At 49.3% G+C, this 27,441-nt stretch overlaps 1 protein-coding gene and 1 pseudogene across 4 annotated transcripts; one reads left to right on the top strand and one right to left on the bottom strand.

Annotated features, from left to right (window-relative positions):
* LOC145651406 (fatty acid synthase-like) lies at positions 1-27,402 on the bottom strand. Of its 4 annotated transcripts, none has more exons than XM_081698334.1 (42): positions 27,241-27,402; positions 16,547-16,692; positions 15,947-16,099; positions 15,572-15,745; positions 14,913-15,113; positions 14,543-14,665; positions 13,907-14,022; positions 13,675-13,809; positions 13,094-13,556; positions 12,795-12,982; positions 12,320-12,509; positions 12,112-12,206; positions 11,862-11,996; positions 11,542-11,745; positions 11,323-11,438; positions 11,049-11,221; positions 10,624-10,815; positions 10,364-10,444; positions 10,040-10,222; positions 9,737-9,916; positions 9,401-9,604; positions 8,893-9,206; positions 8,109-8,498; positions 7,746-7,910; positions 7,440-7,555; positions 7,102-7,256; positions 6,769-6,972; positions 6,380-6,530; positions 5,992-6,170; positions 5,766-5,885; positions 5,532-5,654; positions 5,108-5,331; positions 4,765-4,966; positions 4,437-4,588; positions 4,247-4,338; positions 3,762-4,159; positions 3,420-3,608; positions 3,084-3,308; positions 2,678-2,889; positions 2,480-2,578; positions 1,862-2,113; positions 1-1,670 (listed from the first exon to the last, which is right to left on the bottom strand). In XM_081698334.1, the coding sequence occupies exons 2-42, from the start codon at positions 16,671-16,673 to the stop codon at positions 1,533-1,535; spliced, it is 7,533 nt and encodes a 2,510-aa protein (XP_081554460.1). In that variant the 5' UTR covers positions 16,674-16,692; positions 27,241-27,402; the 3' UTR covers positions 1-1,532. The 4 variants fall into 4 exon arrangements, with proteins under 4 accessions (XP_081554460.1, XP_081554457.1, XP_081554458.1 ...); XM_081698331.1 differs by having other exon boundaries at positions 3,084-3,311; positions 27,241-27,400; XM_081698332.1 differs by lacking the exon at positions 16,547-16,692 and having other exon boundaries at positions 3,084-3,311; positions 27,241-27,400.
* On the top strand, positions 20,659-20,801 carry LOC145651416 (U2 spliceosomal RNA; annotated as a pseudogene).
* Positions 27,403-27,441: the final 39 nt, after the last annotated feature.

Genomic DNA, 27,441 nt, shown 5'->3' with positions numbered 1-27,441 from the left:
TGCCTGTTAATGACAGCTCTTTATTTGGACTAGTATAATAAATACTTGAATAATTACACATGAACAAAATCACAGTAATACAAAACTATTGACTATTCTAAAAAAACAAAAGGAATATCCAGTTAATTTGTGCACAACATGAAAGAAGGCATCCGGGTCGTCATAGACTTGAACAGGAGTCTCAGACACCTCCAGAGAGCTGCTCTTCTTCACTGTGACTGAGAGGGAGACAATCAGGGCTCATTCGTACGAGCAGCATTTCGGTTCAATACCAAATAAAACCCTTCATTCTCATTCTTCATTGGTAAAAGTAAGCAAGCAAGCCAGCCAGCCAACATCTCTCACAGACATGTGGACCTGGCCACGATGAGAAGACACATGCTACACTAGAACAACTGTCCATCTACCAATGCCTGCACACTCAGCTGTAAGTAGTGGCAAAACATTTATATTTCAAGCCATTGATTAGATGCTAAACATTGTGGAAACACATGCATTTTGTAATAGTCTGCGAGGAATGAAGGAATTTCGAGATTGTCTTCCAGTAGAACACAAACTCAATACAAGTTAAAACCTGTAGTTATTTTCTTGCAGTTACATAGCCAAACACAGAAGAAGCATTTGTTGTAGTGTGTTAAAACAAAAGCCCCCCCCAACATTTGTGTATTTAACCAATACTGCCTTCCCTTTCAGTCAACACTCAAATACAACAACAAATATTTGGTCCATCCATGGTCCCATTCTTCTTTAAGGATTTTCTAAATTATCTTGGCTTGGACACTGCCATGGAGCACTGAAATGTTCCCCTTGTACATCCAGTGATTCTTTAACTGTTCCAGATTTTTTTTGCAAGACATTAAATACCAATATTAAAACTACAGAAAACATGGTTTCTCAAAAAATAGGTGGTGGTAATACTGGTAACTGTGAGAAACAGTAACTAGGTTTCGTCTATGTACATGAGACTCTTGATTAGTTGATAAGCTGCAGTGAGGCAGAGCAGTCAGTCACGTATCGTGCGTGTCATTAGAGCTGGCCGGGGTTCGCCTCTAGGGCATAGAACACACACATATATGGGTCAGGAGGTTAGTGAGGTGGCCTGACTAGAGAGGACTACATTAACAGAGCTTCAAGCTTCATCATCATTAGTAGAGAGGAGATTGTATTATCTAGGCACTACCCAGTGTCACTCACACCTTTTCTAAGCTCTATTGATTTCCACTATGGAGCATCTTGCCAGCTTTCTTAAGATTCAATACAGTAACAGTTTTTGCTCCACAAAAAAACAAACAAAAATAAGATCAAATAAAGACAAAATGTTTAAACCTTTTTGTTAGATATCGTTTTGCTCCAGCAAAATAATGACCATGCACCACACCTCATGGTGAGGAAGAGAATGACTTGAAAAAAGTATTATTCATCAGAGAGGAGGGTTATACGGGTTAAGAGTGAGCTAGGCCAGACATCCTAGTCCCTGCTGACAGGAGGGTGTGACCTGCCCTGGGAAAGTGCATTAGGCAAAGGGTTGGGCTTTAACCCTCTCTGGCGCCAACACGGGGCTCTGCCAGCGAGCTGTGGATGATGCCCGTGATGGACTCCAATCCCTCTCCTTCCAGGAAAGTACGATGATCACCCTCAATCACATGGACCGAAACCTTCCCGTCACACACCTGCACACAAAAGGGCCCGCATTTCAGAGTCTTTAGGATTTCTAGGAATAACATATGAAAATATTTTGTGCATATATTATATAAAAATAAATAAAGTGACTGAATTTTTCAACCAATGGTTCTCCATCCAAACCAAAAGAATAAAATTCTGCCTTTTGGCATTAGCACATGAGCTCCCATCGTATGCATACCTCATGTAGTTTGTAGTCGGCCCCCAAGCCATCGCCATAGTCGCTGCTGGTCTTGGCTCTCAGCAAGGTGATGTTGCCGTGGTACTTGCTGGTGGGGACGTAGCGGTCGGCAGCCTTCAGCTTGTAGTAGAACGTGGAGGCAGCGAAGTGGAGAGAGTCACGATTGACGTTCTCGTGAGAGGAGGTGATGAGATCCACCGCCTGGCTCACTCGAGCCTCCAGGTCTGTCATAGGTAACAACGTCTCCAAGAGCTGAGACACATACAGAGAAGCAGAGATGAAGAAATTTATGTAGAGATTATGTACCAAGAGTACTGCCAAGAGTATTTTATTATGAAGGACTGGTGGGTTCAATTCAATATATAACAAATAAATATAAGGAAACAGTCTGCTTTAATGGTTTCTGACCATTTTAAAAAGCTGATAAAGGCACAGCTTCATAAGGAATCATGCTGTGAAAGTGCCAGTATTGCATTTTGTGGGGGTTTTTTTGTTTTTTTTTAAAGCTACTGCTCAGTACTAACAGGGGAAAACATGAACTGGGATAACCGGCATCCAAAAACGTTTCCCTGGTTAAAGCAGTAAAAGGCCTGAGCAGTGAATACCCCTAACGGTTACCTTGTTGTACTCTATGCTGGTGAACTGCTGGACGAAGGCACACAAAGCCTCGGTCTCTGCCTCAGACTCGTTGCCTGGGGTCAGCTTGGCCCTGTAGCTCTGTCAGCATGACGCACAGTACAAACAAAGCTTTAGACTGTTACAATGCATAGTGCGTGTTTACACAGGAAACGTACAGAAGACTATATGCATGCCAACCTGCGTATATGCTGCCACATACGAATGGGAGCCATCGAAGAGAAAGAGGTAGTCGACAGCGCACTGGCTCTGCTGCAGCTGGGAGCACATCTCAAAAGCCACGCATGCACCAAAGGAGTAGCCAGAGATACGATATGGCCCCTCCGGTTGCACCCGCTTCACACCCTCCACATAGTAGGCAGCCAGGCTCTGAATACTGTCCAATGGAGCAGCTACACACACACAGAGATTGATTAGTTCAAACCCTTTAAACCCAAAAAAGTAACCTAAAAGCCAAATAACATTATCCGTTACAGTGGAGATTCCCCCCCAGTACTTCAGCATATGCTCACACAGTTCATTTAACTGAGCAGTTGCTGCAGTAGGGCTCCCTCTCTGCAGGGTGGAGCCTGTTCTACTGCTGTACCTTTGGTGCACTGCAGGCCGTAGCAAGGCACGCTCAGTTTGGTGGAGAGTGCGTGGAAGGCGGCGACGGAGCCCTCTATGGGGTGGACGAGGAACAGTGGCCTCTCCGCACTCTGCACTTCGTTCAGCCGCATCACGGTGGGGCCGTCCGGGTTCACCAGCATCAGGCTCAGGTCTGGCCCCTGGAGCGCCTGCGCACCGGGCCGCTTCTCTAGACCCGCCCTGGCTTCTGGGTGGACGTGAGGGGAAAGGGACATTTCTAAATGTCTCGCCATGTCCCTTTCAGGAATTGCATACACACGCACTTGACCACACGCGCTGGTGCACGCACACTCACCCTCAACTCCTCCTGACTTGCAGGAAAGCTCACGCAGCTTGTTGATGGTGAGTTGGCGGATGTCCCTCATTGCCATGACGATGTCATAGTCCCTCTCCAGTGTCTGCCTTACCTCCACGCCCATGAGCGAGTCCAGGCCCAGGTCAGCCAATGAGGTGTCGGCATTCAGGCCGCTTACATCGCGCACACCTGAGCAAAGGACGGGTGAGGTTTTGAATGCAGAGGGTTATGAGCAGCAAAGATAGATCGACACAGCCCTGCAGTGTCATTCTCTGCGAAGTGCAACCTCACACATCCCAACAGTCGTGAAGGGTCAGCAGAGCCCAGGCCGGAGCCCCTTACCCAGGATGTGAGCCACGGCCTCCACCAGGTCCCTCTGCCTGCTGCCATCTCCCTTCGCCACCTGCACCCTCTCTGCCAGCACAAAGCTGGACACCACCGGCCGATGCTGGCACAGGAAGCGGTCAAGCACTTCCAGGCAGGAGGCCATGCGCTGGGGCAGCGTGCCACCGATCACCGCGTCGTTCCCGCCCATGGTCTCCAAGACCACGCCTACGTCGCCAATGGCGCCCCACTGGATGGCCAGGCCGGGCAGGCGGTCGAGCTGCCGCTGTTCACACACACGCTCCATGGTGGAGTTGGCGAAGCCGTAGTTGCTCTGTCCAGCGTTGCCGCGGCCACAGCTGACTGAAGAGAACACCACAAAGTGCTGCAGCTCAGGACACTTATGTCTCGTCACTCTGTGGAGGGGAATCCAGTCAATTAGCCATTAGCTCATAGCGTTATGTTGGTAGCCAATTAGTAAAGTGTGAAATGACAGCACTTACCTGTCCAAGTGCAGGGTTCCATCATATTTAGGCTTGATAACCTCAATAAACTGCTCTGGTGTCAGATTCTCCAGCATGCCATCTTTCAAAACCTACACAAGCATGGGGAACACAGTATAGGAATCATTTTGCTCACATCAGTGAAATTCTCTTGTCCCTGAAAATAAAGACATGGATAGGGAGGCATTACCATGGCAAGGTGGAAGATGCCACCCACAGGGCCCAATCGGCAGGCTTCAGTTATGAGGCGCTCTGCCCCTTCTTGGGTGCTGACGTCGCTGGTGGACACTAGGACCTGGAAGCCCATAGCCTGCCAATCTCGAACACGCTTAGCCTGATAACCTATTTCAAGCACATAACCATTTTATAGCCAGTTGCTCATGAAAGACAACGCAAGCCAAGAGGGGAGAATACCTAGATTTTCTACAATAGAATGAACATTGATGATCCTATAATGAAATAGCAGCTAAACTTGTTTGGCCTTGGCTGGTGTGGGGCTGGCCATCGAGGGCAGTTACCATTGCGGATGCCCGAGCGCGAGGTGAGCACCAGCTTGTGGGCGCCTCTTTCCACCAGCCAGTGGGCTAGCTCTAGGCCGAAGCCTCCCAGGCCCCCCGTGATGATGTAGGAGTGTGAGGCAGGGCAGAAGGTCCGGCAGATGGCTGGCAGGGCGAAGGGAGCAGCTGCAGAACTGCTACCAGGCTCCTCCTCTGAGCGCACCTGAGAAAAGGGAGCGAGTTGGGGGGGGGGGGGGGGGGTCGCGTGACAACCAACCAGGTGGTGAAGCAGAATTCGACAGACAGACCGACCATCCCGTGCAGCTTCACATTTAAGGCGGCAGCAGGATGGAGCAGTTCTCACCTGCAGCAACACCTTGCCGATGTGCTTGCCCTGCGCCATGTAGCGGAAGGCGTCCTCCACCCGGTCCCTCTTGAACACAGTGGTGCGGAGAGGCTGGACCACTCCGTCGGCTATGCCCTTCTTCAGCAGCTCCGACACCTCCTCCCACTCGCGGTTGCCCTCCTCAAACAGGGCGTCCAACAGAATGCCATGGAAGGCCACGTTCTTCAGGAACAGAGCCATGCCTGACACGGGGCCACAGAGGAGGGTTGGCCAACCGCAGCGTTCCGTGGAAAACATGACTCAGAATTTTCCATTACACCATCCCTTTCCGCAGCCGTTCACATTTGAAACGGTCCAAGTTAGATTTGGAACAGGGCCATCGATGGCGTACACTGCACCATTCTAGCTTGGAGTGCCCAACTGGATGGACTCTAGCGCTCACCTAGAGGGGTGTTGTTTGACAGATCGTATTTGCCGATCTCCAGGAAGCGCCCATGCCTGGCCAAACAGCGCAAGCTTGCCTGCAGCTTCTCCTCAGCCAAGGAGTTCAGAACCACATCGACGCCTGGGCCCAGTCCAAAACAGCACAGATTACTCAACTAAGCAATAACCAATGATCCAATCGACACGACTGATCCCTGAGCGATTGGTCATATCTAAACACAGCAGGGCATACCTCTGCCTTGTGTGTGCTTCAGCACATGCTGCTCAAAAGACGCGTCTCTGGAGTTAGCAAAGGACTCGGCCGTGAGCTGCGGGAACCGCTCCTGCAGGTAGGCCCTCTTCTCTTTGGAACCTGCAGAACCCCAGAGGTGCGTCAAAGCCACCCTGACCGGCCCATTAGCAGCAAATCAGGCAGAGACGTGCAGGCACGTGTGGGCGTGTGCGGAGATGGCCCTCACCCACGGTGGTGAGCACCCTGCAGTGCATGCTAAGCGCAATGCCGATGGCAGCCTGGCCCACTCCTCCAGAACCAGAGTGGATGAGCACGCTCTCGCCGGGCCGCAGACGCCCGCGCACCACCATGGAGTAATACGCAGTAGCGTAGACCACAGGCACAGAGGCGGCCTGTTCCAGACTCCTGCACGCACACAATGCCACAGCTTCTATTAGTAGGAGGTCATAATTCTCATCAGACAGTAGAAAACATCTTCATATTTTGCCTCAGATTACAAGTGGATTCTAGGCTATGGAATTGCTCTCTGCATGGAAGATTATAGGCTATGGAATCCCTGTTTGAATCGCTCTCTCTCGCATGTGGGTGTTGCAGTCATTTGCCAAGAGCCTTACCAGCTGGACGGGACGTCCCAGAGGAAGCGACGGTCTGCATCCACGACGGTGGCCAGTCCTTTAGCCGGCAGCAAGCCCATCACACGGCGTCCGCTGGGATCTCGGCCAGAGAACTCCATTCCCAGCATGCAGTGCTGTAGCGCTATGTCTCCTGCACGCAGAAATTGAGAAAGGATATTTGGGCTCAGTTCACCGTGCCTGATGCACACAACATTGTGACAAATATGGATGTGGATGTGGATGGTGGGGGGGGCGGATTTTATCTGAAAGCATCAGGCACAAACGCCTGCAAAGCTCCAACTAAACCCACTCAATTGCACGTGTTCCTTCTGTTCAGGTACTACACCAGCTCCAGCTCTTAGTAGAGTGGTAAAGGAGGAGCTAGCTACCGGGAATGGCGTCTGGTGGCAGTTTCCCCGTGGCCAGCATAATGTCTCTGAAGTTGAGGGAGGCGTAGTGGACGCAGCAGAGCTGCACGCTGGGGCTCGAGGCGACAAAGTGACGCAGAGGCGAGGCGATCCAGCGCAGCGATGCCAGGTCACCACGGGTCAGCACGTTCACGTAGGCCTGCTCCGTCGGCTCCTCGCGCAGACCTATGGCACCGAGTCAGACCGTTGTCAACAACCAGCTGGCAACCGCCCACAGCACACGTGCGCTCACGGGCGGGTCGGACGCGCGTCACCAGAAGTCCTGCTGGTAAGAAAGGGACAGTGGCGGCGTACCTTGTGCGAGCAGCTGGTGCCGGAACGCCCCCCACTGGCCGTCCCGGTACACATTCATAGTGAGGTCTTTCTGCAGAACCGCCTGCATGTCCTTGTGGGTAAGCTGCAGCGAGGGAGCGGTGGAGGACTTCTTCAGATTAGACATGAAAGCACACCTGGAGAGAAGAAAAAAAAAAAAAGGACCCCAAGGACAGCTAAGGGACGCGTGTTCAACGCACCATTAATCTTTAACCTAATGTGTTGCATTCAGCTTCTTTTATACAACGAGCCTGGTAATGAGATTGAAATATTACTGCCAACATTCCACAGCTCTGTGCAGCGAGAAGTAACGAACTAACCGAACGCGGCTGCCGCCGGGTTCCTGTCTGAGGCAGTTGACCATACCCACCACTCCATTATGGCCTTGGGTGGCAGTCAGCCACACTGGCTTATCGGATTCCTCGGCCAGCGTGCTCTGACAGAAGATGAAAAAAAAATGAGCGGAAAACAAGAGAAGGAACATTTAAAATTCGGGGGATCGTGTTTTAGAGTTGCAACATTTTGCTTGGCCCCCTGGACATTGCAGATAACTTGCATACATACTGTGCACCAAGCTTTACTATGTCTTTAAATAAGAGCAACAGTTTACAGACACCACAACTCACCTTTAGTGACTCTACCCATGTGTAGTCAGTGGAATCTACGGGCACGGCCATAGGCCGCTTCTCAGGGGTCTGTCTGCGTCCGAGAAAGAGGACGGAACCATAGAAGGATTTCTTAAGCATCACCAGGTTAAGAGAGGACTGTTCAAACAGCTTCTCCCATTCTGCCTGCACATGCACACAGTCACAGCACACATGCAAGAGGAACGAAGAGCAAACACAAATTAGCAGAACCAAAACAGAAAAACACAGGAAAGAAAGTGAAAAATGTATGGAATACCAAGATACACAGCACATATAAAACAACTGCAGGCGGTCCATCCGTGTCTGGCCATTGAAAGAGCACTGAGAGGCTCTTTCCCATACCTGAGTCAGCAGTCTACTCTGGCTGTCCAGAGAGGTGAGGAACGCGACCATCTCGCCCAGCGGGTCTCCCTTCAGGAGGGTGTGGAGCAGCACAAAGCCCCCCTCCCTGGCAGCAGAGGCCAGGTTGTCCAGCAGTGCACCTGGGCTCGCCACCGGCCCTGCTGCCGCACAGTTGCACACCACCAGGTCAGCGGCGGCCAGGGCCCCTGCGGCTGGCCCCTGCTCGGGGTCCCACTGGGCGCTGGAGATGCCCTTCTCCTCCAGGGAGCTCTGCAGGGGGGCCAGCAGGTCCGGGGTGATGTCCGAGGCCGTGTAGTCCAGTCGCAGCATGGGCTGGATGTTGAGGAGGCCGACGGCACGGGAGAACACGTGGCCGACGCTGGAGAGGGCCTGACGAGAGAGGGTTAAAAGGTCAGGCACCAGCTCAACACAGCAAGGACCCTGGAAGATGCTCTGCATTGAACTCGTTGGAGGTTTATTTTAGTCACATGTCAGTGCACAAAAGAAAATGTACTGGCTAAATGAGCTTATGCTTTTTTTAAAAATTAGATATAAAATAAAATAAATATTTTTCCATTATGACAATATTAAATTATTGAGGTTATATCTCATCCTTCTTTAGCTATTAGGGAAGACTATCTACAAATGCACCAAAACAAATTTACACCATTTAAGCATTTATTTGAATAATAAATGTAATAACTTTGGGGCTAAAAGATACCGGACACGCTGGCTCTACACTCAATCCCTTTTCGTTAGTCAAGAGTCACACAGTTCACTGCACCTCCAGGACTTTGAGCTTGCCCGCGGCGCTGTTCTCCAGGGCCGTGTCCAGGCAGTGGCGCAGGGCATGCGAGTCCAACAGGCCGTTGAGGAGCGGGTCCTGGAGCAGGTAGTCCCGCTCCTTCTGCACAGCCTGCTTCAGCTCCGAGCGCAGGTTCCCGTTCAGCTCCAGAGCGCACAGGCCAGCGAGCAGCCGCGGGAGGCCGCCCTCCGCCCCCGAGCCGACGCGCTCGCCCTCCGACGCACCCTCCAGCCCTGGGATGGAGATCTTCACACCCTGGCTGGCCAGTTTCTTCTGGACATGGTTAATCAGACCTGTTGAAGAGATGACCCAGAGAATGGCTAATCATCATCTGTGACAGCTGAAGGCAGTAATACATGCAAATCTAAAATCTCCACCATAAACCCCTTAAAAAGTTAACAACTATTAAAGTGAAATCTCACACATAGGTACCACACATCCTTTCATTTGTACTCGATAGTCAGAGTGTGAGAGGGACGTGACTTGCTTTTGCAGCATCTTAGCTGTTCTTGCAGCTTCCCATCAGATCCCAGGTACTCAGTCTCCACATAGGGTACAAAGACAAGCTCCTCCAGAGTGGGAGGGCTCTGTTGCTGCTGGCGACGGGGTGCAACGGTGGCATGGAGGCCACAGATTTGAACGCCGCCGGCCTTAATGTGGTCCAGGCAGCGGTTGAGGTGGACATCAACAGCTAAAGAGAAGAAGGGAGAAAGTTGAGACTTTGCCGACATGGACCTTAATTTCTATACATGTAAAACAGCAGTTTCAATTGCAGCAATAGCATAACCAAGTTGGGGACGCCAGAAGGCAGTGAACACTGTACCTTTGCGATCCCCTGAGTAGTCCTGAACCTTCTTCTCGTGCAGCGTGGGGTCTACGCACACCGAGCGGATCCGGGTGGGCAGACGCAGGCTGCGGCCAGACAGGCCCAACACGATCATCTGCAGCATGGTGTCCAAAAATGTCACCCAGTTCCCCGTCCACTGTAGCTTCCCATGATCCCCTAAAAACCAGACCAGGGGTCAGGTCTTGGCTTACACAAAACTCCCCGGCACGGAGTCAAGTCAGAAGCATGTGCTATGGCTGTGCAGTTCTCAGTATGCTGCATGAGAACTGGGGTGTTCACCGGCACTGCTGGACTCCAGAATGCCCTGGAAGGTTTTGCCGTAGTCGTAGCCGCGCAGACGTAGCTCTTTGTAGACATCTCCGGCTTCGAGAGGTTTGGCTTCCTCCACCTCCAAGCTCACAGGTTCGGCCATCTGAGACAGGAAGGAGTCCAGTGCCTTTTCCTCCAGCACGTTCACCTTACCTGGGGCAGTCAGGAGCAGGAGACAACACGCACACAAGCACGGCGGCATTAATCGCTCATGGCTCAGGTGCTGAACTAGAACATGTGCTGGTTCATGTGGTGGTCCATACAGGAGATTTGGCTAAGAGGGTTCTAACTTACCACTGACTGCCAAGTTGCCATTCTCGGACACCTCAAAGCGGTTTGTGGCAGGCATGAGTCCAACCTCCAACTGGACAGATCCTTTTGTGGAATGTAGCAAAGTGATCAGGTTGCAGTCAAATATGCTTGTATGTTTTATTTTTATACAAAATAAAATCAACTTGACATACTGAGCCTAGATTAATTAATTACTGTCAGTGGGAGATGCACATATGCACAATATGAAATCTGTACTGTAGGGGACGCAGTGGGACTCTCACCAGTCCTGGGCAGAATGGTGGCTCTGTGGATAGTGACGTCCTCAAACGTGACTGGGGTGTGTTCCATAACTGTGCCCAGACTCCTCATCAGTGTTCTCCATGCCAGCACCAGGTATCCCGTGGCTGGGTACAGGACCCTTCCGTCAATACAGTGGCCAATCACGTAGTAGTCTGGGGATTCGGGATTTGTGTCTGCACAGAGGAGATGGGTGGGAAGAAAAACCAGATGGAAAAGGAGAGTCTGGTCTTAGTTGCTGTTGACGACCAGCATAGTTCAGTCACTGGCAACGACGAGCATGTCTGCGACCTTCTGATCAACGGACTCCTTTCTTCAAGGACGAACTGATTTTTTTAATATCAGTAGGTGTGACAGCATAATATAGTTTGATTCAACATTGAAAAAAAAAAAAGAAGGATCTTCTCACCAATGTTGTAAACTGTGGCTGAGGTGGAACCCCCAGAGCCTGCTGGGAAGTCCTCCACCTTGGGCACGTCCCAGGTTTGGGAGTGGTCCCACTGGATAAGAGGGGAGATGAGAGGGGTCCCCACTGGTACAGGGTACTCCACAGGATGGAGCCGGTTACTGTCCACGTTAATACTGCGAGCCAACCAAATGTTTGCATGAAATGGTGACTAAAACAGATCAGAACATTTCCGAGTTCATACAAGACATGCCTGTACACCAAAGTCACTACTGACCCATTCATGTAAATCTTGCCTATCTGAGAGAAGAAGAACTCTTGGTTGTTGGCATGTCCCCTCTTCATTAAAGGCAGAATAGAACAAGTGGGCTTGAGGCTACGCCTCAGAATGGCCTGTAGGGGGAGCCAGAGTACATTCAGTAAGTATACATGTGAGCACATGCGGAATTAATTCTCTTGATGCGTTCAAAGCATGTGCCCCCTCTCGCTGGCTGACCTGCAGCAGGGCATGCGGCGCTATCTCCACCACCACGGCGTTGTCGGGCACGAGGCTCAGGCCCTCCTGGAAGAGCACGGGGCTCACCAGGTTGTTGACGTGGTACTCGGCCGAGGAGTAGAGGGCCAGCGGGCTCTCCCACTCGGCCTGGGGGATGGATGTGCTGATCCAGCGCGCCGAGCGGGGACGTGGGCTTTTGATCACCTGCGCGCATGCAATGACAAAAAAACAAAAAGACACCGTGAGCAAGACAGAAAAAGGAGAACGCATCCGTGCACGTCCCCTGTGTGCGTCTGTGTAGGCTCGTAACGTAGGCTCACCTTCTGCAGTGCTGCCAACAATGCAGGTGCTATAGAGGCCATGTAATAGGAGTGGAATGCGACACCTGCACTGCGCACCTCTTTGGCAAACACGCCGCTCTCCTTCAGCTGGGCCACAAACTTGCTGACAGCCTCCTACACACAGACGAACACAGCAAAAACGCCCTCTTATTAATTGTTAATTCTGTTACTGCAGCAGACAGCTCTGAATAATGAAAGGAAGACGGCGAATGAGGGAGGTGAACTCCACCTGTGGCCCGGAAACCGTGACCGTGTCCTCCGAATTGTGGCAGGCTGGGACCACCCCCTGAGGACACTGGGCCTTGCACTCCTCCCAGGTGAGACCTGGGTGGGGAGGGAGGAGTCAAGTTCAGCACTAAAAGAACGACGGCCTAGCAGAGGAGGTCTCGTGCCTCCTGACGATCATGGCTTTAACGGTGACGGGCAGGCCGTCTTACCCACTGCGGCCATGGCCCCTGCTGGTAGGTTGGCTTCTTTGATGCATCTGCCTCTCCAGTAGGCCGCCAGGATGACCTCGCTCTGGCCGAGGGAGCCGTCGGCGTAGCCGCACGCCAGCTCGCCCACGGAGTGGCCCACGATGCCTTGCGGCTGCAGGCCCAGTCTCCGCAGCATATCTATTTGCGCTATCTGGAGAAACATGCAACCATCACCTTTAAGGTAAACAGAAAAGTCTGAGGGATATAAATGGTTGGTGGAATTGGTCGTAACAGGTAGGCATGTTCAATATCTGCAGAAAACGTAGTCACTGCTATGCAAACAGGGTTGGTGAAAAAAGGATTGTGAAATACTACACTCAGAATTATCTAGAGCTTAGATTTCAAAGAAAGTTACTGCAAGGCACTATGTGGCAATGCTAGGGCTTTGCTTTAACAATGCCAGTCCAGCACATGCACGGCACTGGGGAACCCTGACCTGAATGGCGGCGAGGCCCACAAAGGCATGCACCGTGTCCTCGAAGGTGTTCTCGTCAGCCTCCAGGAGGAGGCGCGACACGCACAGCCCTGTGTCCCGCAGAGCCTCGTCCGAGCGAAGGATGGAGTCACAGAAGCCCTGCAGCCGCATCAGGCTGCGGCCCATGCCAGCCCACTGCGTCCCCATACCTGGGGGAGTCCCAGAAAAACTTGGCTGTTAAAACTGCAGCCTACGTTTAAATGTCTACTATCTGGCAAAGCTTAGTAGTTTAACAAATGGGTGCTGAAGCCTTCACTCACCAGAGCAGATGTACCAGAGGGGCCTGGGCGTGGCCTGAGCTTGCTGGACCTCGGTCACCTCCCCCTGGGCCCCCATCAGCGTGTAGCCCCTGTAGGGCATGCTCGCGGTCGGGGCCGCAGACACGTCATTCAGCAGGGCCAGGAAGGCCGCATCCTGGCTGCACTCCTGTGCCTTCTTCAGGAGAGAGGCAGTGGCCTCCTCAGTGCGCCCGCATGCCTGCACCAGCCTGAGCACAGAGGGGGGTAAGGATGGCAGGGGGTGCCCACGTCCTGGCGGGCGCAGGATCACGTGCACGTTTGAGCCCCCGAAGCCAAAGGAGTTGATGCCCACGATGCCGCCACGGACGGGGACGGGCTCGACGACCACGCTGACGCGCCCGTCTCTCAGTGCCGGGATATCGGGGTTGGGCTCGTGGAAGTGAATGTTGGGCGCCCACATGCCATGCTCCAGGGACAAGATCACCTGGAACACGGAGTGGAGGGGTCAGAGTCGAGGACAACTGCTCCACAGGGAAAAGTTGAAGAGTAATGCACACAGGCAGTGGGTGACAGAAAGCACCTGATGACGCGGTCAGACTCACCTTGGCGAGGGCGGCCAGGCCGGAGGCAGGCTCAGGATGGCCCATGTTGGACTTGGTGGAGCCAATAAGCAGAGGTTCCCGCTGTGACTGGCAGAAGACGCTGACGATACCGTTCACTTCTTGTGGGTCCCCAACCTAAGTGAACAACATAATGTGTCTTGCATGGGTGAACAGTTGGGTGTGTTTGCGCATGCATACATGCATGTGTGTGCGCGTATGCTCATGTAGTCACCTTGGTGCCAGTGCCATGGGCCTCAATGTACTCAACCTGCTCAGGTGAGACGTTGACTTCCTGGTAGAGGGAGCGGACCAGGCGTTGCTGCATGTCCCCAGACGGAAATGTCACACCTGGACAAAAGGACAACACACCATCAAATACCTCTGCCATACACACACCCACCCCTCAAAATGGTACTATAAAAGGAAATTTAACTATGAGAAATGTATGGATAACCTATAAGTTAGAAAGCACAAAACATTTTGCATAGGTCCCTTTAGCAGCGTACATAAGGGAAGAGCTGCCAGAAGACCTGCCTGCTGCACACATCACCTGAGCAGCAGCCTGGAGAGCAGACCTGCACAGCTCCAAGCATGCCTGCCCTTCCTCGCATTTCAGCAGAACCATTAGAACCACACGCTGGGAGGAGTGTGTGCCACGGGGCACTGGGGGAAAGGGCACAGCCTCAAATACCCAGAAGAACCAGGTCACTGTTCTCCATTACAGTAATCTGGCATCACAGCTCTACTTCTAAGAACAAGGTAGTGGAACAGTTTGACATACTTCCCCACTACATGAGGAGTTTGGATAAATCTGGCACAGACAGGAAAGCAATATGAAATGAGAAGATAGTTGCACCGGGCTTAACACCTTGCTCTTTGTAGCCATCCGTATTGTTGCCAGCGTTGAGCACAGTGGCGTATACCCTCTTGGCCATGGACTTCTTAGTCAGTAGAACAGCCACAGCAGCTTCTGAGCGACAATAACCATTTCCTGAGACAAAAAAAACCCCAAAACAACAACAAAAAAAAAAGTTTAAAAACTTTATAGCTTTTGCCGCACACCTTAACTCTATATGCATCCAAAATATAAACAAAATTTTAGTATATGAAAATTGCTGTGGTACCCAGTAAAAAAAACAAAAACAAAAACATTTAAAAGAAAAGATGTTACAGCAGACCTACAGTGGAGTAAATTTCATATAGCGTGAATGTGACATCAATAATAATAGCAAAATCACCGGACGAGTCAAAAGACTTGCAGGTTCCATCCGGACTGAGCATGCCCAGTTTCATGAACTGCACTGAGGTATTGGGCTTGAGCAGCAGGTTGACTCCACCCACAAGGGCTGCATCACACTGGCCGTGGCGAATAGCATTAAAGGCATTTTCCAGAGCCAGGAGGCTGGAGGAGCATGCCGTGTCAATGGCTGTGCTGGGGCCTAAAAAAAGACACAACAAACACTCATAATATAGAAGTACACAGTCAACATCTTGGGCACAGTGTCAAAATTTATGCAGTAGATCACATTTCATGCATAGATGAAATGACTCAGCTATTATGAAAGAGTAGGGAATAGTGGTGAGGCATTAGCCTAATATTCACTTCCTAAATGCTCTTTGCATGATGTCACAACAAAATAAGGCAATTTAAAAAACAAAACATGAAATGAAGTATAAATGCACTATGAACAATGTTTTACATAAATAAATATCAAACAGCTTAAAATAGATTGAGCAAAAAAAGCTTGCTCTTGGAGAGAAGCTAGAGTTTCTTCATCATGCAAGACAAGTTTATTAGTATAGCGCCTTTCATACACAGTGGCTATTCAAAGTGCTTTACAAAGACATAGAAGAAGAATTAATAACAAAGGCTAGAAATGACAGAACGTTTGCATACCATTGAAGTCAAAGTAGTAAGACAGGCGGTTGGCGAACATGGCACGCTGGCAGCCCGTCATGCTGTATCCCAGCAGCTCCTCTGGGTCTTTACTGAAGGCCTCACCTGCCTCAGAACCACTCACGCCGATGTACACGCCAGTCTTAGTGCCACGCATGGCCAATGGGTTTATGCCTGCCAGGACAGAGCGTACCGTCAGCAGTCAGGCGTCCTTGCACTCGCCCATACACGCCATTTCTGATGAGATGGTGCTTTCGGAATTAAGTTTTAGTGCTGTTGAGCTACTGAATTCTACTTTTCAGTTACCACACTTTTCTAAATAAATCGGTCTACTCATTTTGAATGTTTCATGCTCAAGCTTGCCGGACCGCTGACCTCCATCAACGATGGCCTCGTATGATATCTCTAGGATAAGCCTCAGCTGTGGATCCATGGTATGGGCCTGTTTGGGATGAACGCCAAAGAAGCCTGCGTCAAATCTGTCTATTTCTTTGAGTTTTCCATTTCTGCGGGGAAGCCCGTACAGACCTAAGTGGGAAAGCAGGATATGCATGAGGGTTACTGATTGAAATGGGGGAGGGAGAAAACCCCCACAAGATTTCCTATTTATCAAAAGCTGTGACTCGGTCCTCTGTGCCTCGAGCCTGCTGGTGCTTGTAGCACATGAACGAACATTTGCAGTGTGCCAGAGAGAGAGAGAGAGAGAGAGAGAGAGAGAGAGAGAGAGAGAGAGAGAGAGAGAGAGAGAGAGAAAAATCTGTTCAGACGATGCCGTGTCAGGAGGCAGGCAATGAAAGCAGCAGACCAAAGAGACCAGAGAGGGGGACCAAAGTTGAACATCTCTTCATCTACTGAAATCAAGTCACTCACTCAAAATCCAAAGCATGCCACTTTTAAAGGTTTAAAGCAGGTCTGTAAAATTCACCCGTTAATTGGCAAAAGATGTGGGTATGCTTATGGGACTGTGTAGGATACCTGGCTTCCATCTTCTGTCATCCTCTGTGACCATGTCGACACCATTAAAAAGGTTCTGCCAAAATTCTTCCAAATTGTTCGACTCGGGAAGCCGACCCGAAATTCCAGCTATGACGATCTCCTCCATGACGAGAGGGTGAGAGTTTCTGTGGGTCCGGACAGAAAGTAACGAGAGCAGTCAGAGAGCAGACATGATATTAAGAATGTGCAGTGGGTGGAGGGCACTGCAGGAGGAGCCTGGAGGACTGCAGGCTTCGCTCGCCGTTTCCGGGATCAATGCATTCACAAGAGCTCCATCCCTATAGCTGCCATCCAAAAAGCAGGAGATTCCTGCTTACTACGAGGTGCACCCTAGCACCACATTGGGCACAAAGTATCCCTCTGTTCTGCACCCCTCTGAGGTACAGCCAGTCCTTGAGGGAGCAAGTTATCCACGGACAGCCTGGATTTACCAGTCCTGATTCTTTGAGTAACCATACACTAGACTATTTAGTATTTTTCCAAGCACAATTTCACCTAACTCGAGACATCAGCTAATTAACAAACCCTGAATGAATTGAATGGATGTGGTAAAATGGGGAAAATCATTAAAAAAAATAAATTTTAAAAAATGCAGTTCAGGCTTATTTCAGGTCTGGGAAACTGAACAGTCCTTCCTCAACAAGGAAAGTAAACACCACAACAGTAATGTTGCTCCTCTTTTTGTACATCTACAGCATATAGGTAGTTTAAAAGTATAAAAGAACAACCAAGTGCACAATATGGGAGTCTCTCAGCTGTGAAGTAAAGAAATGTCTAGATGCAACCTTTCAGAGCAGATAAACCTACTAGTGGCGCTTTCCTGAAAGAAAATGCACATGAATGAGCAAACATGCATTTTCTTTTTGACGCATTTTTAGCGCAAATGACAAGGACTGATTTCACAACCCATTCAGTTGTGCATGAATGAGATATTGTAGCCGGCAAGGGTAATTCTCTTCTGACTGGGAAAAACTTCCTTGTTGGAGAGAATTCCTTGCAGCTGTAAACTGTGTGTACTAGTCCATAAAAAGGCAGCAGCTTACATGTAGCCAAAGACAAAATTCAACTTAAAAGAAATCTTTATGTAATCTCATCACATAAAGCATTGCGCTACTTTGGCCCTCTCAATTTTTTGTGGGATATATGTTTGAGAGGACTTTCAGATAATTACATTCAGCAAAAGGCAAAATGTTCCATTCTCAAAAGCAACAATTCTCAGTCACTTATTTACAGTGTAACCCTGCAGCATACTTGTGTTAGGCTGTATTGGATATGGTCATTAGGTTAGTATTGTTTGTTACTATAGAAACAGGCAGGTACCTGCCAAACAGGTATTCACATATAAGTTTGTCAATGCAGGAATGCATGTGAAGGACTGTGAGATGTAGTGCTGTCAACACACATAGTTCTTACAGTCATTACATTCTTACAGTCCTACAGTCTATAGCATTACAAATGTGAATACCAAGTAAGGGGGGGGGGGGGAGTCATTTCATGGCTCTGTAATACTGTAATTAGAATAAGAATTATTTTACTTGAAAATTTAAACAGTAATTTAACTTGGTAAGTCGGAACAAGAACACAAAATATGCAATGACCAAAAGTGGAAACCCATGTATGTAAAACTAAATGGTAAATTGCACTGCTTTTATTTTTAAACACAACCAACTACCTCAGCACTCAGGCCAGAGCAGATTGAAAGAACAATTAAACCTGACCCAGATCTAAAATATTTAGCATCACCGTCTCCCTATAGCATTGAACTAGGGTTTTAAAGTAATAGAAAACAATTAATTGAACTGTGCTTAGTTTACAAAAAGAAAAACAAAATCTAACTGGGCAACATGACCATATCCGTTCCAGCCCTGTAGCAACATGTTTCACTGGGATTTGATAACATTTATGGTATTTAGCAGTCGCTTTTATTTAAAGCGACTTATAATTATAACCGAGTACAACTTGAGCAATTGAGGGTTAAGGGCCTTGTTCAGGGGCCCAATGGTGGCAACTTGGCAGTGGGGGGGCTTGAACCCACAAGCTTCTGTCAAGCTTAAAAGTCAAGCACAATAACCACTGAGCTACCACCTATTGAACCCCGGAACACGACAAAACGTGCACAACCAGGCAGCACCGGTACAACGCAAGTCCCTTCTTTCTCAAACATTTGTACTCATGTAGTTCTGTGCAACATGCGTGTATATTGTAGTTTGTCGCATCATGGTCGTTTCGTTACGTCTACAAGCTATCTAACCTATATAGCTGAGTGAAGGCCACTGAACTTGACCTGACTTGAGTGACCCTGGAGTGATAAAAGGGCTTGGCCTTTGAGGCCAACTAAACCAGCAGTCTCCAAAAGCCCAATAATTCAGTCAAACCATCACATGAAGAGGAAAATCCCCATGCAAAATCATAAGAGGACACCATGCTTGCCTGCTTTTAGTAACTGATAGTGTTCGTAATGGAGACAGTGTAACTGCATTACCTGTTAGCTGGTTAACAGAGTTCGTAATGAAAACCGTATATATGCATTACACCTGTTAGCTGGTTAACTCAGTTCATCAACTGCTAATGTAGCCTATCCTGACGGCGTTTATACAGACCAGCTGTGGCCGTTCAAACATATATTACATATGCACACTACAAGCAAGCACAATCTAAAAGACTACAGGCTGGAAAGATGATGAATCTTTCTTCAGGAGGGCGTGCTTCAGGGGCAATGGTTATTCAGGAAAACGGCATCATTTAGTCCTTAGCCAGCTGAGGGAGGGTCTAGCTAGAGCCCCTTTACGCACTGGCAGTTTTAAGCTCATTTTTGAATGATTTGTACTTGTTCACTTTAACAGTAGGTATCTGAAATTGTACACATAGCACAATGATCATTCAGGATTCAAACTGAAGCAGACACTTTGGAGAAGACATCCATTCACATCCAGGCTTATTTTTCCATCATTTAGGTTCCTTTTGAGCTCATTTAATACAGAAGAAAATGTCAAAAAACCATAAAATGCCTTTGATTTTTTTGGTGAATAATGCATCTGTTGATGCTGGAGATTGATTTTCACTCATACTCTGCATTCTCTGATTCACCAGGGTCTTGTGTAATAAATTGAACAGTTTTGAGCATATACATGAAATGACCAAATATCTACACAATGTTTTCCACTAGGTGTCCTACACTTCTCCAAAGGGTCCAAAAATCTCTCCAATGCAAACAAAGTCATTAATCACTATATATCAACTTTGCATGTTTCGTTTTGCCAAAACATAAATTACTTTAGTAAGTTCCACAACAATATTGGATTCTTAGCATCATTGTTGGCATCATTATGGGAAATACTGTACTAGCTACTACTACTATACTAGCTAATACTGTAAATGCTGGGGAAAATACTGTAAATGCTGTAATACTGTAAAGAAATAGTATACTTTATCATTTATACTTACGATTTGTAGCAGGATTACGAATTTCCAGCAGTGAATGGAAACATCCAGTGATTTGATATGCAAACATCTTAGCTATTCTATGATAGCAGCTAAGCTAATCAATGCTAGCGGTCAAACTAGTCCATCCTAGCAGCACTCAAACAATTCCACATAAACTTCAGCTAAAATAAGCCTCTTCCTTTCCATGATGTCCAAACATATTGGCAAAATCATCAAATCAATCTTATGGTTTCGCCAAACAGCGCCAAACCGATGCGCTATGCTATCTGCTAACAACACGGAAGCACTGACAGTATACTGTGCGCATACCTTTAAATATTAAAGGGATGACTAAACAATGCAAGTGAGGGGTCTACGTTTTCATCTAAGCCTCCTCTATTTGAGGAAACTGCTGCCAATTAAGCAGCTTGCCCTGGAAACTCTTGGAAACACCTGGAAGTAAATGTTAGTCACCCTCCCTCCCCTTCTCGTTTCACACATAGGTGTGAATTGTTGTCACTCCAAAACAATGGTGCTGCAACAGACAATAAAAATCAATATAGAGTAGAAAAGGGGGGTCTAATGCTCTATTCAGGAACAGTTTTACGTCAGTAGCATGCTTTTTCAGTCAACCAAAGGCTTGCGTAGTTTGGGTATTTTTCGAAGGAATTGCTTCTTGGTCTTTTGGCTAAGATCAAGTGTAGTATCTGTTCTTATCAGTTGTGGATTTTACAGATTTTACGCTTGTGGAGAACGCTGCTGCGCTTGGGCCTTTTTTTTATAGTTTTAGCGAGGCCAAGGGTGATCTTAGGTGCAGACCCGGGAGGCTTGTCCTCCATCGCCGCATGTGATCCCTTGGTCTCTTTTATTGTTTTATTTGATTTTTAGTATTTTAGGGTGTTTTTTACATTTTGTTTTAAAGCCCCGGCTCATCCCGACGACAAGGAGGACGACGATCCCAACTTGGCCAGCAGGGGGAGGACCTCCCAGCACAGAGGCAGCTGCCGGCGTGGGGGACCAGCTTCAGCTCCGACTCCGGGACCGGCCAGAGATGGCCGTGGATGGCAATGGGGCGGCTCCTCGCCGCACGGCGCAGGCAGTAGAGGCGCCAGCAGAGACCCCGACACCTGCCAGGACCTCCCTGGCGGGACCGGGTCTGAGGGCAGGCGGAGGCCTGCTCAATACGGCCCGGTTCCGCTGGAGGGACCCGGAGGATGGGACCCGCTTTACTGAGCGGGTCCCCTTCATACGGGAGGTACTGTTCGGCTGTTTCGGGCTCCACCCTGGGGCCTTAATTTGTGCTCAGCGCAATGGTGCGCAGCACTTTTACGACGTGACTATGGCGAGTGATGCCGCCTATAAGAAAGTCCTGGAGCTGGAGGGAAGAATGGGTGACCATCCGCTGGGATCGAGCCCCTATGGGACGGTGACCGGCGGATGGTCACCATCCATTTCTTTAACCCCCAAGTTTCGGCAGCAGAGGTGCGGATGTTTTTGGCTAGGTACGGGGAGGTCCTCCTGGGAGAGCAAATGGTTTGGGATGAGCTAGGGATTTGGAATGGGTGCTGCCAGTTTTTAATGAAGTTTGCAAAGAACAGTGAAGGGAAGGAGGTGTCCCCCCCCGCATATTTTACATGTGCTGGGAATAGGGGGTACTTGTTCTTTAGGGGGCAGCCCGCCTTCTGCAGGGGGTGCCAGCACTACGGTCACCTGGCTGAGGGGTGCCAGGATTCTGTATGCAGGAACTGCCTGGGGCCGGGGCACCAGGCTAAAAACTGTAAGAATCCCCGCCGGTGTAGGGCGTGTGGGGGGGAGGGACATTTGGCACACTCCTGCCCTGGAAAGGTTAAATCTTACGCTATGGCATTGGTAGGGGGCGGGAGTGTGGCCTCGAACAATGAAAACCCCGGGGGGGAAGAACTGGAGTCTGTAGAGGAGACGACCCCCCCCGGGGGAAGACGAGGATTCCCCCCCCGCAGCCCTCATGACATCCTCACTGGCGGAGGTAAGGTCCCTGGCCCTGGGCCAGCCCCCTCGGCCTTTGGAGGCACCCCCTGCCCCTCCCAGCGGAAAGGCCAAAAGGAAGAGGGAGAAGGCCCAGCGGGATAAAGAGAAAAGGATGAAGGCAGGCCCCCCCTCAGCGGCAGCATGAGGAGCCCTCCCAAGCTCCAGACTCCTCCCTTGCCCCCAAGGCAGATGATTACAGCAGATTGGTGGAGGATGATAGGCCCCCACCACCCACTACATATGGGGGCAGGGAGGGGTCACCCAACGAGACCCCATTCTTAGAGGAGACTACGGACAATGTGGATTTTTAGTTGATTTTTAGGATGTTTTACTGTTTTAACGTGTTCTCTCCTTCTCTTTTATTCATGGTAGATTTTACCATTTTAACTTCTAACGTCAGAGGGCTCCAGAACGCGAGAAAGAGGGCAGCAGTATTCCAGGACTTGGCATCGACCCCTTCAGCAATCTATTGTTTGCAAGAAGTTCACCTGAGGGACCAGAGGGATGAGGCTCTTTTTTCCCAGCATTGGAAGAAAGGTAAAGCCTACTGGAGCGTGGGTGGTGTCCACTCTTCAGGCGTGGAAATCCTGTTGGGGGACGACACTATCGTGCCGGGGAGGGCGATGGGGGTGGACATCACCTGGAGAGGCCAACACCTTAGGGCAATTTGTGCCTATGTTCCGGTAGAGGCCTCGTCCCAAATTGCTTTTTTTGATGCACTGTTCCCGTCCTGTGTCACGAATAGACACCTTTTTTTCGCAGGTGATTTTAATGTTTTCTTGGAAGGGCGTGCAGATGTCAGCTGGAAACATTTTAGAAAGCTGCTCCACGATTTCAGCCTGACTGACGGTTTTAAGAAATGCAACCCCAGAGATCCAGGCCATACCTGGCATAACAGTCGAGGGGCATCAAGCCGCCTAGATTACATCTTGGCGTCACCCTCTGTACTTTTTAAGAAGGCCTCCTTGACCCCACGCTGGTTCTCTGACCACTTGGTGGTAGAGGGCAGTGCTTCCATTAACGCACCTGCAGTAGGCAGGGGTTATCGGAAGCTTTACGTGCAGGTCTTGGAGGAAGCAGAGTTCCAATCTCTGTTCAGAGACCACTTTGCAGTCTGGCGAGGCTGCAAAGAAGGTTATGCCTCTCCCGCGGCATGGTGGGAGCACGTGAAAGAGTGGACCCGTGCTCTATCTACCCACTATTGCTGCCGGCGCAAGGCCGAAAGGCTGGGTCGAGTCCGGGATGTGGAGAGGCAGCTAAAAATAGAATACGCTGATTGGAATAACGGAGGGGAGCTAGACCTCGCTAGAGTGCAGACCCTTAAGGACGAACTCAGGGTCTTGCACGAGAGGTCGGCGGCAGCCCTCCTGTTTAATGCCAGGTTGCAGCTGGCTGAGGAGGATGAGCGCTGCACAGCATCCTTTTTTCAAAAGGTCCGGCAGGCTCGCCAAGCGTGACGTTTTACATCGCTCAAAGACTCGGAAGGCCCCACCTGTTCGGACCCGGCCCGGATGATGGAGGTTGCATATGATTTTTATCCGAATCTTTTTAATAAAAGAAGTACAGACTTTGAAGTAGGGGAGCAGTTTTTGGCAAATTTTAATGTTTGCCTTCCGAGCACCACCCGGGATAGCTTAGAGGCCCCCTTTACTCTGGCAGAGTTGACGGGGGTACTTGGCAAAATGAACCGGCGTAAGGTCCCTGGCCTGGATGGACTCCCTGTAGAGTTTTACTCTACATTTTGGGATGTCCTAGGGCCAGAGATCGTGGAGGTAGCCGAGGATGTGCCCCGGCAGGGTTTGCTCGCTGAGAGCATGCGGTCCGGGGCACTCTCCTTGTTATACAAGAAGGGCGATCCTACTGATCTCGCCAATTGGAGGCCCCTGACCATGCTTTGCGTAGACGTAAAAATCTTCGCAAAGGCCCTGACCGAATGTCTGAAAAGAGCCGTGTCACTTTTGGTTCACAGTGACCAGACCTGTGGGGTCCCAGGGAGATCGGCAACCTGGAACCTCCATTTAATCAGGGATGCCATCTCCTGGGTTGAGGACAGAAATGTCCCTCTGGCGCTTGTGAGCTTAGACCAGGAGAAGGCGTTTGACTGGGTGGACCACTGCTTCCTGGAGAGGGTGTTGATGAAGCTAGGGTTTGGGCCCTTTTTCTTAAGGTGGTTTAAGACATTGTACGCTGGGGTGGGAAGCTGTTTCTCCATCAACGGTCACCTCAGCGAACTAGTCCCTGGAGTGACTGGAGTTAGACAGGGATGTCCTCTTTCTCCCCACCTCTACGCGCGCTACATCGAGCCACTTGCGGCCGCCATAAGGGCCCACCCGGAAATAGATGGTCTCCCCCTCCCGGGGGGTGGAGGTGCTGTGGTAAAGCTGGCTCAGTATGCAGATGACACTACATTGTTCGTATGCTCGGACCAGTCACTCAGGCGCGCCTTGGACATGGTGCAGGTGTTCGGAAAAGCTTCCGGTGCCGCACTAAACCTTGGCAAGTCGGTTGCCAAATACTTCGGCTGCTGGAGGTATAGGAGGGCAAGCCCACCAGCGACAGGCCCTTGAAAATCTTGGGGGTCCACTTCACATCTGAAGGGGCTGCCCAGGTAAACTGGAAAGAGAGGTTAGCTCTTGCCCGGGAAAAAGTTGGGGCTGTGGAAGGCCAGGTCCCTGTCCTTCCTTGGTAAGGTATTAGCATTGAAGGTCGATGTGCTTCCCTCACTGCTCTACTTGGCTCATGTGTACCCTATGCCTCGCACCATGTGGCGAGGCTTAACTAAGGACGTTTTTAATCTCGTCTGGGGGGGCAAGTATGAGTATGTTAAGAGGGAAGTTATGTACCTGGGAAAGGACAAGGGTGGGAGGGATGTCCCTGACTTCCCTCTCAAGCTGGACTGCCTGTTCTTTGCACAGCTCTGTGCACGGTTGGCTGCTCCCCTCGAGCACCCCCATCAGTATTTTATTCGGTTGTGGCTGTCCTGGCCATTGCGTAAAGTGGTAAGAACGTGCTCCAATTCCGGCCCCAAGGCTGAGACGCTGCCGGAGCACTATGACCACACGGTGAGATGGAGCAAGTCGCTTCCCGCGGGTCTGCGGCCCGAGGCCCTCGCCAAGCACAGGTTACTTTACAACATTGTGCTCGAGGCACGGGGGACTCGCACGGTTGTGGGCCTAGACGAGGACACTTGGTCCAGAGTACAGCCGAAAGATTTAGACAACCGGCCGCAGGACCTGAATTGGCGGTGTGTGTGTGGCAGGCTGCCAGTCAGGGATGTTCCGTACAGGCACGGGCTCACCAGGCACCCGCCCTGCCCAAGGCCCAACTGTGTCGGGGAAGAAACTCTCCGACATGTGTTTTGGGACTGTGGGTACGCGCGGTATGTCTGGGGCAAAGCAGCCGACCTGTGCAGGACATTAGACCCGCAGTTTACATTGACCTTTTAGAAGGTTACATGGGGGTGGCCCCAGGATACCAGGCCATCCTTCGCGCCCCGGATATGGAAGCTGGTGAGCATTACCAAAAAAGAACTATGGAATGCGAGGACCAGCCTCATCCAAAAAGGGACACGCCTGGACACCTGGGGATTATATAAAAAGGTTTGTGCGGATTTAAAATTTAGGATGGAGCATGACATCATCCGGTGGGGCTACCACGCGGCGAAGGAGAGGTGGAAGGGCCTCTTCGAGCTGTAGGCCCCCCGGAGTCTTTTAGGGTTTTAAACTTAGCTGAGACTCTGCTCCATCCGGTGGTCCCAACGGACCACCGTATTTTATTGTTTTAACCACCATGATAGAGATACACAATAGGTGAACATTGTTTTAAGTGGAATCTGTAGGTCTGGTTTTTTATTAATAAGTGTTTTATTTTGTGTGTTTTTTATTAACAAATTAACACTTTTCTATTGTGGGTTTTTTAATGTTTTGGTTTGTGTGCCCGTTTTAACTAACATAGATCTGCTGTTTTAGCTTAGGCACTTAGCCTTTTAGCTTAGGCACTTAGCCTTTTAGCTTTTTAGTGGTGTTCTTATTTCTGTCTTTTTATGGAGAGGCCGTTTTAACAGTTTTATTGTTGTTTTACTCGGTTGTCCAGGCGCAGCCTGGCCGAGAAGTGATCTTTTAATGGACATTTTATCACTGACTTTTTACATGGACTTTTAACGATATACCCCCATGTAATTGGTACATGGGTGGGCCGTGGTATTTTAATGTCCTGGACTTTTAAAAGACTTTTAAAGTTTAAAATTAGGTATATATATTGTTGGATTTTATTCTGTATTTGATTTATTGAACTTAATAAATCTTGGGAAAAAAATAAAATAAATAAATTTACGAAGGAACCGAACCGGAACAAAAATGTCGCTTTTACGCAAAGAAGTAAGCACGCAGTTAAAGAACTTTAACACTCCGTATACCGTTTAAATATGTCACGCAGTTGTTTTGATGGTAAATGAATTTTCTATGACAAAATCTGAACTTCTTATACCGGAATAATGTTTTAAAAGGCAACTTAAAAGGGCAGGCACGTTTTTGTGGAAATCTTACCCGAAAAACACGATGATTTCAGCGTACAATTTCTGGCGAACGGATACATGTAGACGGCTGAAAATCGGTAGGCAGGTACTTGTATTAGTCCTAAGAAATGTTATGTTGATAAAATGTACTGTACTTTAAGAATAATCAATTTTATCAAGTAATTTATTTGAGTATGTCCATTTGGGCCCGCCCGCGGGCCCGCTAGGGGGCGTCGGCGCATATAGGGGCTAACTAGCCATCTCGGATACTACCTTGAAGACGAAATAACTGCGAATTACAGCTAGCTGGCTACTTGGCCGTTATCTGTATCAGTCCGAAGAGATGACTAGGTCGTTGCGTGTGTTTAGATTCTGGTTTCACAAGACCAGTTAAAACACTGCAAAAGATGATCGCTTGAGACAATTTATCTGCGACAGTCAAATAATTCCCTAGCTGGCTATGCTAGCTAATGTAGCAAGCTAGGTCCTCATTTAAAGACGAATAACGCATCACAGCCAGCTAGCCGTTGAGTAAATAAAACGTTCCCTGAATATATCAGATTAAATACTAGAGCTAAATGTATCATTAGGCAGAAATCAAGCTATATTGATCGTATTCGTTTACAACAACCAATCATTCTTATTGTTGAATACCTACTTCCCATATCAGTTCAGTGAGTTCACACTACAAACTAGGACAAATACACAAAATACATATTAAGTTGCTTACCAGTCGCAGTAGTTGAACGATGGTTCTACAGTACTTTGAATAAATGTACATTCAGTGTCAGGAGAGCCTGAGCTGACCTATATTCCACTCGGTATCCCAAAATCTGTGTGTGCCTAGGCTCCCGGTGACATGGGACGAACTAACCCTTTGCGATTATCTAGGCTTGCCCAAAAAAAATGACTCTCTCTGCTTTGCCTCCCT

This window comes from Electrophorus electricus, chromosome 15, assembly GCF_041902795.1.
Source record: "Electrophorus electricus isolate QZ-2024a chromosome 15, ASM4190279v1, whole genome shotgun sequence".
Classification (NCBI taxonomy): Eukaryota; Metazoa; Chordata; class Actinopteri; order Gymnotiformes; family Gymnotidae; genus Electrophorus; species Electrophorus electricus.
This window is presented reverse-complemented; position numbering and strand designations above follow the sequence as displayed.